The sequence below is a fragment of the Procambarus clarkii genome, chromosome 89 (assembly GCF_040958095.1).
Source record: "Procambarus clarkii isolate CNS0578487 chromosome 89, FALCON_Pclarkii_2.0, whole genome shotgun sequence".
In the NCBI taxonomy this organism is placed as follows: Eukaryota; Metazoa; Arthropoda; class Malacostraca; order Decapoda; family Cambaridae; genus Procambarus; species Procambarus clarkii.
In genome coordinates, this window is record NC_091238.1 from 17,170,619 (window position 1) to 17,187,285 (window position 16,667).

General features: G+C 49.1%; 1 protein-coding gene across 1 annotated transcript; it reads right to left on the reverse strand.

The window, feature by feature from the left end:
- Window positions 1-11,965: 11,965 nt before the first annotated feature.
- Window positions 11,966-13,069, reverse strand: LOC123753124 (trichoplein keratin filament-binding protein-like). Its single transcript, XM_045735124.2, has one exon. The coding sequence runs from the start codon at window positions 13,067-13,069 to the stop codon at window positions 11,966-11,968; it is 1,104 nt and encodes a 367-aa protein (XP_045591080.2).
- Window positions 13,070-16,667: the final 3,598 nt, after the last annotated feature.

Here is a 16,667-nt window from a genome sequence, read left to right on the forward strand (position 1 = left end):
ACTATATATATTGGTACTTTCTGGTGGTCCATCACTATATATATTGGTACTTTCTGGTGGTCCAGCACTATATATATTGGTACTTTCTGGTGGTCCATCACTATATATATTGGTACTTTCTGGTGGTCCATCACTATATATATTGGTACTTTCTGGTGGTCCAGCACTATATATATTGGTACTTTCTGGTGGTCCATCACTATATATATTGGTACTTTCTGGTGGTCCAGCACTATATATATTGGTACTTTCTGGTGGTCCATCACTATATATATTGGTACTTTCTGGTGGTCCAGCACTATATATATTGGTACTTTCTGGTGGTCCATCACTATATATATTGGTACTTTCTGGTGGTCCATCACTATATATATTGGTACTTTCTGGTGGTCCAGCACTATATATATTGGTACTTTCTGGTGGTCCAGCACTATATATATTGGTACTTTCTGGTGGTCCATCACTATATATATTGGTACTTTCTGGTGGTCCAGCACTATATATATTGGTACTTTCTGGTGGTCCATCACTATATATATTGGTACTTTCTGGTGGTCCATCACTATATATATTGGTACTTTCTGGTGGTCCAGCACTATATATATTGGTACTTTCTGGTGGTCCAGCACTATATATATTGGTACTTTCTGGTGGTCCATCACTATATATATTGGTACTTTCTGGTGGTCCAGCACTATATATATTGGTACTTTCTGGTGGTCCAGCACTATAAATTATTTACTTTCCACCAAACAGTTACTCTAAGTACTACCATTTGAAGGACGGGGTAGAAGGCTACACACATCAGTAGATAGCTTGTCTACACACACACACACACACACACACACACACACACACACACACACACACACACACACACACACACACACATAAGGCAGTCAGCTCGCCTGATCTAAACTTATTCCTTTACCTCCACTCCGTTTTCTGTTTTACCCCCTCAAAAAAAGAAAGAGAGGAATGAGGGAATTAGATGATTATAATAGCATGAGGGGGGCACACCATACAAGTCTTCACAGCTGCTGTTCACTATACAATCCAAAACACTATATATATATTTTTTCCTCAGCGTGGCCCCTGTACCCCGTTTTCTCCGCATAGTCAGACAGATGAGGGGTAACTACAGCAGTCTCACCATTGCCTTATGTTCCAGATCTCTGAGGCTACAAATCCCCCTCCCTCTCCCCCAATCCGGTGTCATTCCTCCCCACCTATGGATTTATGGATTTCTCGAAGCTTCCAGGTCGCCGGATTTCTAACTTTGCCAAGTTCTTGTGCTCTAGAATTCTGAATTTCCCTGATGCGAATGGTGGCGGGGTTTACGTTTTCTGTTTCCAGTTTTTATGGGACCAAGGGGAAGCCCCATGCTTCCAGGGTATATATTTTCCAGGTGCCTTGCTGTTAGACGCCGGCCCGGAGGCATTTTTCTTACACACCTCCACCTTTTTTTGGGGTGTCTTCCTATGGGGGATATATTTGTACCTTTGTGGGGGCTTTTGCAAGCTCATCTGGGGACTTTTAGTGGTGTAAGTGGGTGGTCTTGTGTGGGGTTGATGGTGGTGTAAGTTGGTAGTCTTACGGGGTCTTGATGGTGGTGTAAGTTGGTGGTCTTACGGGAAAGGTCTTGATCTTAGCAGTGTGGTGAGGGGACGTATTACCAAATGAGTCATTTAGTATTTCCTGCACTGTTTATCCCGTCTCCTTTTCCCTCTTTGTGGTCTCCTCTCCTCCTTGTAGACAGGCGTGAAAGAGGTGGCTATATTTGCCTCCATGTCTTTCTATGTTTTATAAGCCAAACCTGTTCTGATTTATCTCCTGTCTTTTCTTCCCTATCTCCTCCTCCTCCTGAAGTCTGTTGTTACTCCTTGCTCCTCGTAGATGCTTTCTTATTTCCAGTTCATCTCCCTGTGTCCTGAACACTATATTATGTTCACTTGCTTTCTTTTCTATCTCCTCTTCTATCCCTAAATTCCTCCTTCTTTTCCAATCTTTCTCTCTCTCTCTCTCTCTCTCTCTCTCTCTCTCTCTCTCTCTCTCTCTCTCTCTCTCTCTCTCTCTCTCTCTCTCTCTCTCTCTCTCTTTCTCTCAGTCTTCCTCCACTCCTTCAATACTTTTTGCACACTTCCCTACCTTTATCTCCCTCCACTCATTCCTCCCTTTCTTAATCTCTCCCTTCTCCCTCGCCTTGCATCTTTGCTACCTATCTCCCCTCCCTCTCCCACTTCCCCTCACCAGACAGGCGAGACAACCTCTACTTACCTACACAAAGAAGACAAATAGCTCCTCCTTCCTCACTTCTCAAACCTTCCGTCCGAGCAATGAGAGAACATATTGTGTTATATCCAAGAATTGAAAGACCTTTTTTTTTGGTCGATGAGCGGAGCTGCTCGATCACTTTGTTATAACTAGCATGGGCCCTGAGATGGCCAGTCTCCCAGCAAGGTGAGGCAGAGGGCCCTGAGATGGCCAGTCTCCCAGCAAGGTGAGGCAGGGGGCCCTGAGATGACCAGCCTCCCAGCAAGGTGAGGCAGGGGGCCCTGAGATGGCCAGTCTCCTAGCAAGGTGAGGCAGGGGGCCCTGAGATGACCAGCCTCCCAGCAAGGTGAGGCAGAGGGCCCTGAGATGACCAGCCTCCCAGCAAGGTGAGGCAGGGGGCCCTGAGATGACCAGCCTCCCAGCAAGGTGAGGCAGAGGGCCCTGAGATGGCCAGCCTCCCAGCAAGGTGAGGCAGAGGGCCCTGAGATGATCAGCCTCCTAGCAAGGTGAGGCAGAGGGCCCTGAGATGGCCAGCCTCCCAGCAAGGTGAGGCAGAGGGCCCTGAGATGACCAGCCTCCCAGCAAGGTGAGGCAGGGGGGCCCTAAGATGACCAGCCTCCCAGCAAGGTAAGGGCAGAAGACAAATACTCCCCTAAGAGTTGAAAGTATACATAGCCTCACAGTGAGGGAAGACAAGGGGAGAGAGAGATGGGGCCGAAGAGGGGAAGTTTCTCAACTAGGCGAGGCAAGGAGAAACATAGTCCCTAAGTGGGTCAATCTCTCAGCAAGGTGAGACAGGGAGTGAGATGTTGAGATATACTGTGAGAGGGGAAGAAGATGTTTGTACATTGTGGAGCTGAGAGTAGCCTGTGTACCCCTTAGTAACCCAGCAATGTGCGGCTCGGTTAAAACTGTACATTGATTCATCAGCCTTGTGTGGTCGAGGCTTTGCTAAACTGCAGATTCCCCTTAGATCCTAGATCAATCAAAGCCCCAACAAGGGCTCACAGAGGAGAGGTTGTATGAGACAAACGTTCCGAGTGTTTGTGACAAGGTGTTGATGATCCAAAATAGAATGATGGGCTGACTGCATCTTCCTGGATTACCAGAAAGCCTTCGACACTGTTCCACACCACAGAGCCACTTGGGCATCTTCGAAGACCCCCCTCTGATATGAAAGTGATCTTTAACCACTCGCAGACAACTGGAAACTAAATAATAGTTGGTTCAAGAGCTGTTAAGAACTAAGGAACAGCCCAATTATCCGTTAATAATTTGATCTTCTCGACAGCGCAAGAAGACCCGTAATCACACCAGCTGACAGAGATGATGTGATCAATCAGTGATTGAATTTTAATCAGAATCACTAAGCCGATCGCAACGTCTTAAGGTGAGAGATTCACAGACCGAATCACAGACTTAAGGAGTCACTGACTCACCTAATCACAGACTTACATAATATTTATGGTCACTGAAACACAGACTATAAACAGAAACAGTCAGATTCACAGAGAAACAGACTCACAGGCTCAGATTCACAGAGACAGACTCACAGACTCAGATTCACAGAGACACAGACTCACAGAGGATCAGACCCGTAGAGAGACAGAATCACAGAGTCACGTGGTGATTCTGTGACTGTGACTTCTGTGACTCTGTAGTCACGTGGTGACTACTCCTCCCCTCTTTCCACCTCAGCACACAGTCACAGAAAAGAGCGGGTAACCGCAGTACTGCTGAGGTCCGTAGGGCAGGCGCCTGTGGGATTCTACCCTCCCTCAGTTCGAGGGGAATTAGATTACCTGCTGAGGGAGACGCATTCCTCCATCAGGTTGAAATGCTCCATCGTTTGTTCCTTGGGTCCATCTATAGCCTTGAGGGAGAACGGGAGCCAGGAGAGCGCCCTGGATGGACTAGCAGGAGAAGGAAATGAAGGAAGCGAGGGGAAAGCAGTGAAGGAAGAGAGGGGAAAGCAGAGAAGGAAGGGGAAAGCAGAGAAGGAAGAAAGGGGAAAGCAGAGAAGAAAGGGGAAAGCAGAGAAGGAAGAGGGGAAAGCAGAGAGGGAAGAGAGGGGAATGCAGAGAAGGAAGAGAGGGGAATGCAGAGAAGGAAGAGAGGGGAATGCAGAGAAGGAAGAGAGGGGAATGCAGAGAAGGAAGAGAGGGGAAAGCAGAGAAGGAAGAGAGGGGAAAGCAGAGAAGGAAGAGAGGGGAAAGCAGAGAAGGAAGAGAGGGGAAAGCAGAGAAGGAAGAGAGGGGAAAGCAGAGAAGGAAGCGAGGGGAATGCTGTGAAGGAAGAGAGGGGAAAAGCACCAAGATGAAACAAAAGAAAAAATCACAAAAACCAATAATTAGTCGGAAATAATGAAAACCAAAAATAAAATACACTGACAGAAAATAAATTATGTGATATCTTGCCTTTTAGATTATTTTATTATTATTTTATCAAAAAAAAAAAAAAAAAAAAAAAAAAATTATTCTCCGTTATTCCAAAATGGTAAAATAGAATGGAAAATGAAATGAAGGACTTTAACCCTCGTTCTGGCAGTTCCTGCGACGGCGCTGGAACCAATCGTATTGGCCTTTCCCTTTTTGGGTGCTACCAGAGGACCCAAAACAGAAAACGGGAACACCACGTCACTTTCCCCAACCGCTTCCATTTTCAAGTACGACAAATTTTTGGGGCCCAAGTAACGCATACGAGCGAAAAGCGACGTTCTTAGTACGAGGACAGGTTAAAGACAGTTCACACTCTCTTGGAACTGGGATGAGATACATCAGGAAATGTGTATATATATATATATATATTTTCTCCCGAGTGCAAGAATTCCTTCCACAGTTTTTATACCAAAGACATTATGGAAATATGAAATTTCGTGAAGGATTATTCAAAATTAGAAGAGACAGGTAATGGGGATGTAGGACTTATGTCACTTCTAATAGGATTTGTAATATCAAATTATTATTTTATGGAGGAATTTCTTCCTCCTTGAAGGTGCTGCTGCCTTGGGTATTGTTTGAAAATATATATATTATATATATATATATATATATATATATATATATATATATATATATATATATATACATACATACATACATACATACATATATGTCGTACCTAGTAGCCAGAACGCACTTCTCAGCCTACTATTCAAGGCCCGATTTGCCTAATAAGCCAAGTTTTCATGAATTAATGTTTTTTCGTCTACCTAACCTACCTAACCTAACCTAACCTAGCTTTTTTTGGCTACCTAACCTAACCTTACCTATAAATATAGGTTAGGTTAGGTTATGTAGGGTTGGTTAGGTTCGGTCATATATCTACGTTAATTTTAACTCCAATAAAAAAAAATTGACCTCATACATAGAGAAAAGGGTTGCTTTATCATTTCATAAGAAAAAAATTATAGTAAATATATTAATTCAGGAAAACTTGGCTTATTAGGCAAATCGGGCCTTGAATAGTAGGCTGAGAAGTGAGTTCTGGCTACTAGGTACGACATATATATATATACAAAATTGCACAATAAAATCAATAGTGTGTTCCTAAAAGAAAATGTGACATTGTTTTTTGTGTGTTTTGTGGTCAAAATAGAGAGTGGACACACACACAAACTGGGATAAAAGGGTAATAGGCGTTTAGGGCAATTAACGAAACGATAACAGGAGGAAGAGCAATTTGAGGCCCAGTAAACGGTCCCTGAACACGCGGGTGGAGTGATGGGTGGTTGGTGGTTGTGTGGTGGTTGGTGGTTGTGTGGTGGTTGGTGGTTGTGTGGTGGTTAGTTGTTGTGGGTGGTGGTAGGTGGTAGAGGGGTAGTGTGGTCGGCGGTCGGGTAGTTTTGTGTAATCAAAACAGAGTTGAGATACAATTAGTGTTTGCTGACAGGTCAAGTCCCACACACCCAGTCACTTTCTCCACTTGGAATTCCAGTTTAATGACACACAGACTGTAAGACTGTTAAGGAAACCAAAGCCCCTTTTACCTTTACGATTGAGAGACTGAGTTCCATATCTCTCCCCCCACCAAGCCCCCTTGTTTGGCTGCCCCATGCCCTTCATCTGGGCATGGGGCACCCGTGGTTAAGAACACCTAGGGGCATGCCTGGACACCACGTAGAACCCCTTACACCCTAGAGGAGACTTCTAGACACCCTCTAGGACACGTAAGTCACCACATGTCAAGCCTTCTTCAATAAGTTGAATGTTGAATGCCTTTCTGAACCTCTGTGGCGTTTCCCCCTTCTCTTGGAGACCTTTGTGGCCACGGTGGTGGACAGGAGGGTAGACAGGAGGGTAGACAGGGGGGGTAGACAGGGTGGTGGACACCCACTAAGCGGCCACGGCAGGTGGACGGTCTCAACAGGTAATTGTTTACACCATAATAATGTGATGGCGACCACAAGAGCTCCGCGAGCCACAGAAAACATTTGGGGCACACTAACATATATTGCTTGATGATCCCTGTTGGGTGTGGTGTTGTGGGGGTGTTGGGGGTGTTGGGGTGTGTTGGGGTGTTGGGGGGTGATGGGGGGTTGATGGGGAGAGTTGGGGGGTGTTTGGGGTGTTAGGGGGTGTTGGGAGGGTGTTGGGGGGTGTTGTGGGGGGAGGGGTGTTGGGGGCGTGTTGGGGGTGTTGGGGTGTTGTGGGGGGGGGGGTTGTGGGGTGTTGTGGGGGGGGGGGGGGTTGTGGGGTGTTGTGGGGGGGTTGGGGGTTTTAGGGCGTGTGTTGGGGGGTGTATTGGGGTGTGTATTGGGGTGTAATGTGGTGTAGTGGGGTGTTGTGGTAAACAGGATAGTGTAGACGTGTCAGTTTCAGCTACGTCGGTCCGCGGTGTGGGTCGATCCTTGACTTTCACTACTACATCCCCAGTATGTACACAGGTGTGGTGTGTACACATGTGTACGCCAGCGGGTGAGCATGTGTGTGGCAGCATGACCCGCTGAGGTGTACATGTGTGTGTGTGCAAGCATGCGTTTGAGGGTAAAACCTACAGTCTTCCAGGAGACGTGAACGGGCTTCAATTGGTTACAAATAGCCCAGGATATCACCCCCTGTGACGTGTTATATTTACCGTGTAAGATCCGGGGCCCCCATCAGAGCCCCGGCGCCCCCACCAGAGCCCCGGGCCCCCCATCAGAGCCCCGGGTCCTCCACTAGAGCTCCGGGCCCCCCCCACTAGAGCACCGGGCCCCCCCACTAGAGCCCCGGGCCCCCCATCAGAGCCCCGGGTCCTCCACTAGAGCTCCGGGCCCCCCACTAGAGCACCGGGCCCCCCCACTAGAGCCCCGAGCCCTGAGGCGGCTCTTTTGTTGCTCCGTGTCCCCCCTCCCCCCCACGCTGCTCTTTGTTAGCTGGGGCGCTGCCCCCCTGTTGAGTAGTTAGAGACCCACGAGTGTCTCCCCTACAGAGTGCCTCCCCCTACAGAGTGCCTACCCTCAGAGTGCCTCGCCTCAGAGTGCCTCTCACCAGAGTGCCTCCCCTCAGAGTGCCTCCCCTCAGAGTGCCTCCCCTCCAGAGTGCCTCCCCTCCAGAGTGCCTCCCCTCCAGAGTGCCTCCCCTCCAGAGTGCCTCGCCCCAGAGTGCCTACCCTCCAGAGTGCCTACCCTCCAGAGTGCCTCTCCTCAGAGTGCCTCTCCTCCAGAGTGCCTCCCCTCCAGAGTGCCTCCCCTCCAGAGTGCCTCCCCCTCAGAGTGTCTCCCCCCGAGTGCCTCCCCCCAGAGTGCCTCCCCTCCAGAGTGCCTCCCCCCAGAGTGCCTCCCTCCCCCCTCCCCCCCTTCAGGCGTCAGTAGCCACCTCCAAGGGGGAGTGAGACTCACCTGGGCAGGTAGGCGGCCCAGCAAGACGGATGCTGCCATCAGCAGCGGTGGGCCAGGTCGTCACTCAGAGGGGGGGGGAGGGGGGGGAAGAGGGGGAAGGGAGGAGGGAGGGGGGAGATCCGGAAAGAGGATGGGGCTGAGAAGGATGGGTAGGAGGATGAGGGTAATGTATTGGAGAGTAGGAGCAAAAGGAGGAAAGGAGGACAAGAGTAGGAGGCGATGTAGAAGGGGAATGGAAAAGGAGGAGGAAGGAGGATGAAAGGGGAGAATAGCCATTGTAGGAAAAGGAAGAGGCGGTGGAAGAACATGAAGGGAAACAAGAAAGAAAGGGAAGTCTTGGGGGTGCTTGCGAGAAGGGGGAGGGGGAAGAGCAGGTAGTGGGGGTCAAAGGGGATGGGACGGGGGTGTGGGATTGGAGGAGGAGGAGGAGGAGGGAGGGGAGGGGGGGGGTAGAGGGGGACAGGGGGAAGGTGGGGGGATCCTCCTGATCCACTCCCCCCTCTGCTCACTCCTGCCCAGAATTTTTATAGTCGCTTTAACTTTTCCGAAGGTCGTGTAAGCCCTTCTTCCCCGCGGTCGTTCGGCGGAGCTGGTGGATCTACCTGTGTAACTCCCCCCCTAACCCCCCCCCCCTACGGTGTCCCCCCCACCCCCCACACTGTCCCCCCCACCCCCCACCAGGACGTTACCTGTGTCCCCTCACGCCCCTTTGCTCTACCTGTGACTCCACCAGCTGTGGGAGTGGGGCGTCACCATCTTGGACCACCAGCTGTGGGAGTGGAGCATCACCACCTTGGACCACCAGCTGTGGGAGTGGAGCATCACCACCTTGGACCACCAGCTGTGGGAGTGGGGCGTCACCACCTTGGACCACCAGCTGTGGGAGTGGAGCATCACCACCTTGGACCACCAGCTGTGGGAGTGGGGCGTCACCACCTTGGACCACCAGCTGTGGGAGTGGAGCATCACCACCTTGGACCACCAGCTGTGGGAGTGGGGCGTCACCACCTTGGACCACCAGCTGTGGGAGCGGGGCGTCACCACCTTGGACCACCAGCTGTGGGAGTGGAGCATCACCACCTTGGACCACCAGCTGTGGGAGCGGGGCGTCACCACCTTGGACCACCAGCTGTGGGAGTGGGGCGTCTCACCTTGGACCACCAGCTGTGGGAGTGGGGCGTCACCACCTTGGACCACCAGCTGTGGGATACGAGGCAGCTATATTAGCCCATTACTCCACCTGTACTAACCCAAGCAACCCACCTACCCTAGACACCGATGCATATAGAAAACGTTGATATTTATGACCCATGTCTTTCCACAATAGGTTGGATTTGTTAAGTAGTTACCATATCGTATAGAAAACGCGACTAATTAATTGAGGGAATGAGTTAAGGGAGGATGAGAGACGACTGAGGGGAAACTGTGGAAAATGGATCTGCCTAAACTATGTTGCAAACCTCCCCAGCAGTAGCCGATGCTCTGTGCAATATTTAGGTAGGTAGGTAGAGGTAGGTAGGTAGAGATAGGTAGGTAGAGATAGGTAGGTAGAGATAGGTAGGTAGAGATAGGGAAGACAGGTGAAGCAGAAACAATGGGCCGGGCAGGGGTAGTAGTGGTGGTGGACGCCACAAACTATCACCTGCTTGTATCTCCTCAGTAATGGACTTTGTGACACTCTGAGAAACTCTACCTGACTCTCCTGATCTTCGCCGCCACCGGTAAACGTCTGGCGTTTCCTGGGGCGTCTGGAGTGACCGATCGCCAGGCGTCGCTACACTCAGCCCTCGCCAACCACAGAGGAAATTAAATAACCAGGAACTTGAGAGGTTAATAAATCTTATTTTCCTTTTTCAAGTTGAAGTAAAAATATAGATGTAAGTCATTAATAAAGACCAGGAGAAAAAGTAAGGGTTTGGAAATAAAGAGTTGTGTTCTTGTAATTAGCAGACTTTAATGGTGGTGAGGATGGTTTTAGATGATGGGTTGTGTTAGGGGGGTTTTAATGTCTTCTCACACACAGTTTCTTGACACCTGATTTCCTCATAATAGTCTAGTTGTCATCTACGATTTCCTACTCCTTCTCCTCCTCATTCGTCTGGGATCATCTCGAATGTAGGTTCGAACCCTAATCACGGCCCTTGTGGATTTGTTCATTTGTTACACACTAGCGGAGAGGTCACTAAGGGGGAGGTGGGGGGGGGGGAAGAGACTAGGGGGACCTATTCTCTCAAACGTCTCCACAGTCCATCACTACTCTCCCTTTCTCCTCCTTCCATCTCCCTCCTTCCCTTTTCCCTCTCTCTCTCTCTCTCTCTCTCTCTCTCTCTCTCTCTCTCTCTCTCTCTCTCTCTCTCTCTCTCTCTCTCTCTCTCTCTCTCTCTCCCAGGTTCTTTATCGTCTCCCTTCCCTCCCCCCTCCTTCTCTTCACCCCTCCCCCCTCGACACCTACAGAGAGCCAGGAAGACTACCATAAATTGTCTACCTGTACAAAAGCTCGTTAACCCACTACCTGTGCCACTTCTTCCCCGGCACCTGTGCTACTTTTTCCCGTTCAGCTGTGCGACTTTTTATTTTTTTGCCGCCTTCGTGTGCCTGTTGTTTTCGGTTACTTGTTTAAAACCTGTTTAAAACCTGTTTTAAACCTGTTTTAAACCTGTTTTAAACCTGTTTACAACCTGTTTAAAACCTGTTTTAAACGTGTTTACAACCTGTTTAAAACCGTTCGTTTAGATCATATTCTCTGTTCACTTATTTCGTCCACCTTAGCCCATTGTACTTAACTTCACCTGTGCCCGTTTTCTTTCCCTCACCTGCACCCGTTTTCTTTCCTTCACCTGGACCAGATGTTTGAGGTCTTTGAAGCATACCAGTGGATGAGAGAGTATAACATAAGGGGATATAAAGGTGACCAATATATCAACCCCAAATACAACACGAAACAACGGATACATTTGGGTTAAGTTTAGCTTCAGGAAAGTCCTGGGTAAATACTGGTTCGGAAACATGATGGTGATTTATGGAACACATTATCGGGTAACATAGACGTACGGATCTCTGGATTTGGTTTCAAGTGCAGTGCAGGTTAGACATATATATATATATATATATATATATATATATATATATATATATATATATATATATATATATATATATATATATATATATATAATCTACCTGAGGGGAGCTTCACCTGGTGCTGGCTCACCTGAGGGGAGCTTCACCTGGTGCTGGCTCACCTGAGGGGAGCTTCACCTGGTGCTGGCTCACCTGAGGGGAGCTTCACCTGGTGCTGGCTCACCTGAGGGGAGCTTCACCTGGTGCTGGCTCACCTGAGGGGAGCTTCACCTGGTGCTGGCTCACCTGAGGGGAGCTTCACCTGGTGCTGGCTCACCTGAGGGGAGCTTCACCTGGTGCTGGCTCACCTGAGGGGAGCTTCACCTGGTGCTGGCTCACCTGAGGGGAGCTTCACCTGGTGCTGGCTCACCTGAGGGGAGCTTCACCTGGTGCTGGCTCACCTGAGGGGAGCTTCACCTGGTGCTGGCTCACCTGAGGGGAGCTTCACCTGGTGCTGGCTCACCTGAGGGGAGCTTCAGGTGTGTGCTGGAGCCGGCTGCTCCCGCACACACCTGTGCAATTGTCTCCAGCCGGCTCATTCTTCTTCATCCGGCCTCGCTCCGGCCCATTCCAACCTTACTTCACCATCCTAGACAATTGTCTATTTCTCTTCTTCACTATCTTAGACAATTGTCTATTTCTCTTCTTCACTATCTTAGACAATTGTCTATTTCTCTTCTTCACTATCTTAGACAATTGTCTATTTCTCTTCTTCACTATCTTAGACAATTGTCTATTTCTCTTCACCATCTAAGACAATTGTCTATTTCTCTTCACCATCCTAGACAATTGTCTATTTCTCTTCTTCACCATCTTAGACAATTGTCTATTTCTCTTCACCATCCAAGACAATTGTCTATTTCTCTTCTTCACCATCCAAGACAATTGTCTATTTCTCTTCACCATCCAAGACAATTGTCTATTTCTCTTCTTCACCATCCAAGACAATTGTCTATTTCTCTTCTTCACCATCCAAGACAATTGTCTATTTCTCTTCACCATCCAAGACAATTGTCTATTTCTCTTCACCATCCAAGACAATTGTCTATTTCTCTTCACCATCCAAGACAATTGTCTATTTCTCTTCACCATCCAAGACAATTGTCTATTTCTCTTCACCATCCAAGACAATTGTCTATTTCTCTTCACCATCCAAGACAATTGTCTATTTCTCTTCACCATCCAAGACAATTGTCTATTTCTCTTCTTCACCATCTTAGACAATTGTCTATTTCTCTTCACCATCCAAGACAATTGTCTATTTCTCTTCTTCACCATCCAAGACAATTGTCTATTTCTCTTCACCATCCAAGACAATTGTCTATTTCTCTTCTTCACCATCCAAGACAATTGTCTATTTCTCTTCTTCACCATCCAAGACAATTGTCTATTTCTCTTCACCATCCAAGACAATTGTCTATTTCTCTTCACCATCCAAGACAATTGTCTATTTCTCTTCTTCACCATCCAAGACAATTGTCTATTTCTCTTCACCATCCAAGACAATTGTCTATTTCTCTTCTTCACCATCTTAGACAATTGTCTATTTCTCTTCACCATCCAAGACAATTGTCTATTTCTCTTCTTCACCATCCAAGACAATTGTCTATTTCTCTTCACCATCCAAGACAATTGTCTATTTCTCTTCTTCACCATCCAAGACAATTGTCTATTTCTCTTCTTCACCATCCAAGACAATTGTCTATTTCTCTTCTTCACCATCCAAGACAATTGTCTATTTCTCTTCTTCACCATCCAAGACAATTGTCTATTTCTCTTCTTCACCATCCAAGACAATTGTCTATTTCTCTTCTTCACCATCCAAGACAATTGTCTATTTCTCTTCTTCACCATCCAAGACAATTGTCCTCTCTACCCAAGACAATTTCCTCGGCCCCATCACCTATGTAATTTCTTTACCTTCTCTTAACCTGAGAAAATGCCCAAGTGTTCAGAAGGGTTGGCGTGTTGCACCCCACTCCCTGTGTTCTCTTGCCCATTACCTGTGGTGGTGGGGGAGGTTCCTTACTCCCTGTGTTCTCTTGCCCATTACCTGTGGTGGGGGAGGTCCCTTACTCCCTGTGTCCTCTTGCCCATTACCTGTGGTGGGGGAGGTCCCTTACTACTCCCTGTGTTCTCTTGCCCATTACCTGTGGTGGGGAGGTCCCTTACTCCCTGTGTTCTCTTGCCCATTACCTGTGGTGGGGGAGGTTCCTTACTCCCTGTGTCCTCTTGCCCATTACCTGTGGTGGTGGGGGAGGTCCCTTACTCCCTGTGTTCTCTTGCCCATTACCTGTGGTGGGGGAGGTTCCTTACTCCCTGTGTCCTCTTGCCCATTACCTGTGGTGGTGGGGGAGGTCCCTTACTCCCTGTGTCCTCTTGCCCATTACCTGTGGTGGTGGGGGAGGTCCCTTACTCCCTGTGTCCTCTTGCCCCATTACCTGTGGTGGTGGGGGAGGTCCCTTACTCCCTGTGTTCTCTTGCCCCATTACCTGTGGTGGTGGGGGAGGCCCCTTACTCCCTGTGTCCTCTTGCCCCATTACCTGTGGGTGGTTGCCCACTGCCTGTGGAGCCACAGAGCCTTGAGCCGTGGGAGCTACTTCATGCATACATGAAGGAACTCCTAACCTCGGAATAACTTGCTTGGTCAAGTATTCATGTAGGGAGGGGAGGGAGGGAGAGTAAAGTTTTCTATCTGTTTGTCATCCTCTTCCTTTTTTCCGTCTCCTGCCTTCTTTCACCGCTCTTTGTTTTCTTTCAATCGTTCTTTATCTGTCTGTCTGTCTCTGTATCTCTCTTTCTGTCTTTGTCTCTCTCCTCAGCCTCCTAGTGCTCCTCACAGCCGCCGTAACTGTTCCCTCAGCTCACCTGTAATGTTCGTTCCCGCCTTCAGGTGACGCCATGATGCACAGGTGTTGGGGGGGGGGCCTGGCACAGGTAGTGGGGGGCCTGGCACAGGTAGTGGGGGCCTGGCACAGGTAGTGGGGGGCCTGGCACAGGTAGTGGGGGCCTGGCACAGGTAGTGGGGGGCCTGGCACAGGTAGTGGGGGGCCTGGCACAGGTAGTGGGGGGCCTGGCACAGGTAGTGGGGGGCCTGGCACAGGTAGTGGGGGGCCTGGCACAGGTAGTGGGGGCCTGGCACAGGTAGTGGGGGGCCTGGCACAGGTAGTGGGGGGGCCTGGCACATGTAGTGGGGGGCCTGGCACAGGTAGTGGGTGGCCTGACACAGGTAGTGGGGGGCCTGGCACAGGTAGTGGGGGGCCTGGCACAGGTAGTGGGGGGCCTGGCACAGGTAGTGGGGGGCCTGACACAGGTAGTGGGGGGCCTGGCACAGGTAGTGGGGGGCCTGGCACAGGTAGTGGGGGGCTTGACACAGGTAGTGGGGGGCCTGACACAGGTAGTGGGGGGCCTGGCACAGGTAGTGGGGGGCCTGGCACAGGTAGTGGGGGGCCTGGCACAGGTAGTGGGTGGCCTGGCACAGGTAGTGGGGGGCCTGGCTGCAGAATCGAGCTATTAGCTCTTGGACCCCGCCTTTCTATCCAATTTATTTTTCCTCATATCTACTACATATATTTCTAACACACACACACATTCCCAGGAAGCAGCACGTAGCAGCTGTCTAACTCCCAGGTACCTATTTACTGCTAGGTGAATAGGTGTATCAGGTGAAAGAAACTGCCCATTGGTTTCCGCCTCCACCAGGAATCGAACCCGGGCCCTTCGGACCACGGCCCCAGAGCGCTCTCCACTCAGCCGCGAGCCCCTGTGTAAGTGTGTGTGTGTGTACTCACCTAGATGTACTTGCGGGGGTTGAGCTCTGGCTCTTTGGTCCCGCCTCTCAACCGTCAATTAACAGGTGTAGAGGTTCCTGAGCCTATTGGGCTCTGTCATATCTACATTTGAAACTGTGTATGGAGTCAGCCTCCACCACATCACTGTCTAATGCATTCCATCCGTTAACTACTCTGACACTGAAAGCTAATTTGCTAGTCTCTACGGCTCATTTGGGCACTCAGTTTCCACCTGTGACCCCTAGTGCGTGTGCCCCTTGTGTTAAATTATCTTCATCTACCCTATCAATTCCTTTGAGAATCTTATATGTGGTGATCATGTCCCTCCTAACTCTTCTGTCTTCCTGCGACGTGAGGTTTAATTCTCGTAGCCTCTCCTCATAGCTCATACCTCTCAGTTCGGGCTCTAGTCTGGTGGCAAACCTCTGAGCCTTCTCCAGTTTAGTTTTATGCTTGACGAGATATGGACTCCATGCTGGAGCTGCATAATTCAGAATTGGTCTGACGTACGTGGTACACAAGATTCTGAATAATTCCTTACACAAGTTTCTAAAGGCCGTTCTTATATTGCTCAACCTGGCATATGACGCTGAGGTTATCTTCTTGATATGAGCTTCAGGGGACTGGTCTGGCGTGATATCAACCCTCAAGTCTTTCTCTGTCTCTGATTGTAGAAGAATTTAATTTCCCAAATGACACCTTATAACTGGCCTCCTGCTCCCTACATCAATCATCAATGCATTACCTTTACTCGGGTTAAACTCTAACAACCATTTGTTGGACCATTCCTTCAGTTTGTCCATGTCTTCTTGAAGCCTCAAGCAGTCCTCCTCTGTCTTAATCCTTCTCATACTTTTGGCATCGTCAGCAAACATTGAGAAGAATGAGTCTATACCCTCTGGGAGATCATTTACGTACATCAGAAACAGGGTTGGTCCGAGTACAGAGCCCTGAGGGACTCCACTGATGACTTCACGCCAATCTAAAGTCTCACCTCTCACTATAACTCTGCTTCCTCTTGCTTAGTTACTCTTGCCTGTGTCTCCGACTTATGCACCAGCTTCTTATGGGATACTGTGTCAACGGCTTTCCGACAGTCCAAGAAGATGCAGTCTGCCCAACCTTCTCTTTCCAGCTTATTTCTTTGTCACTTGATCGTAGAAGTCTATTAAGCCAGTCAGGCAAGATTTACCCTCCCTGAACCCATGTTGATGGGTTGTCACGAAGTCCCTTCTCTCCAGATGTGCTACCAGGTTTTTTCTCACGATCTTCTCCATCACCTTGCATGGTATACAAGTCAAGGACACTGGCCTGTAGTTCAGTGCCTCTTGTCTGGCACCATTTTTGTATATTGGGACCACATTAGCCGTCTTCCATATTTCTGGTAGGTCTCCCGTCTCCAGTAACCTACTATACACTATGGAGTGGCAAGCAAAGCGCTCCTGCACACTCTTTCAGTACCCATGGTGAGATCCCGCCCGGACCAACAGCCTTTCTAACATCCAGCTCCATCAGGTGTCTCTTGACCTCCTCTCGTAATTTCGAACCCTTCCAAGGCTCCCTGGTTTACTGCCACCTCTCCCAGCTCAAGGACTTCATCTCGTCCTTGTGTGTGTGTATGTATACATACATATTTATAGAATATACATATGCATATATGC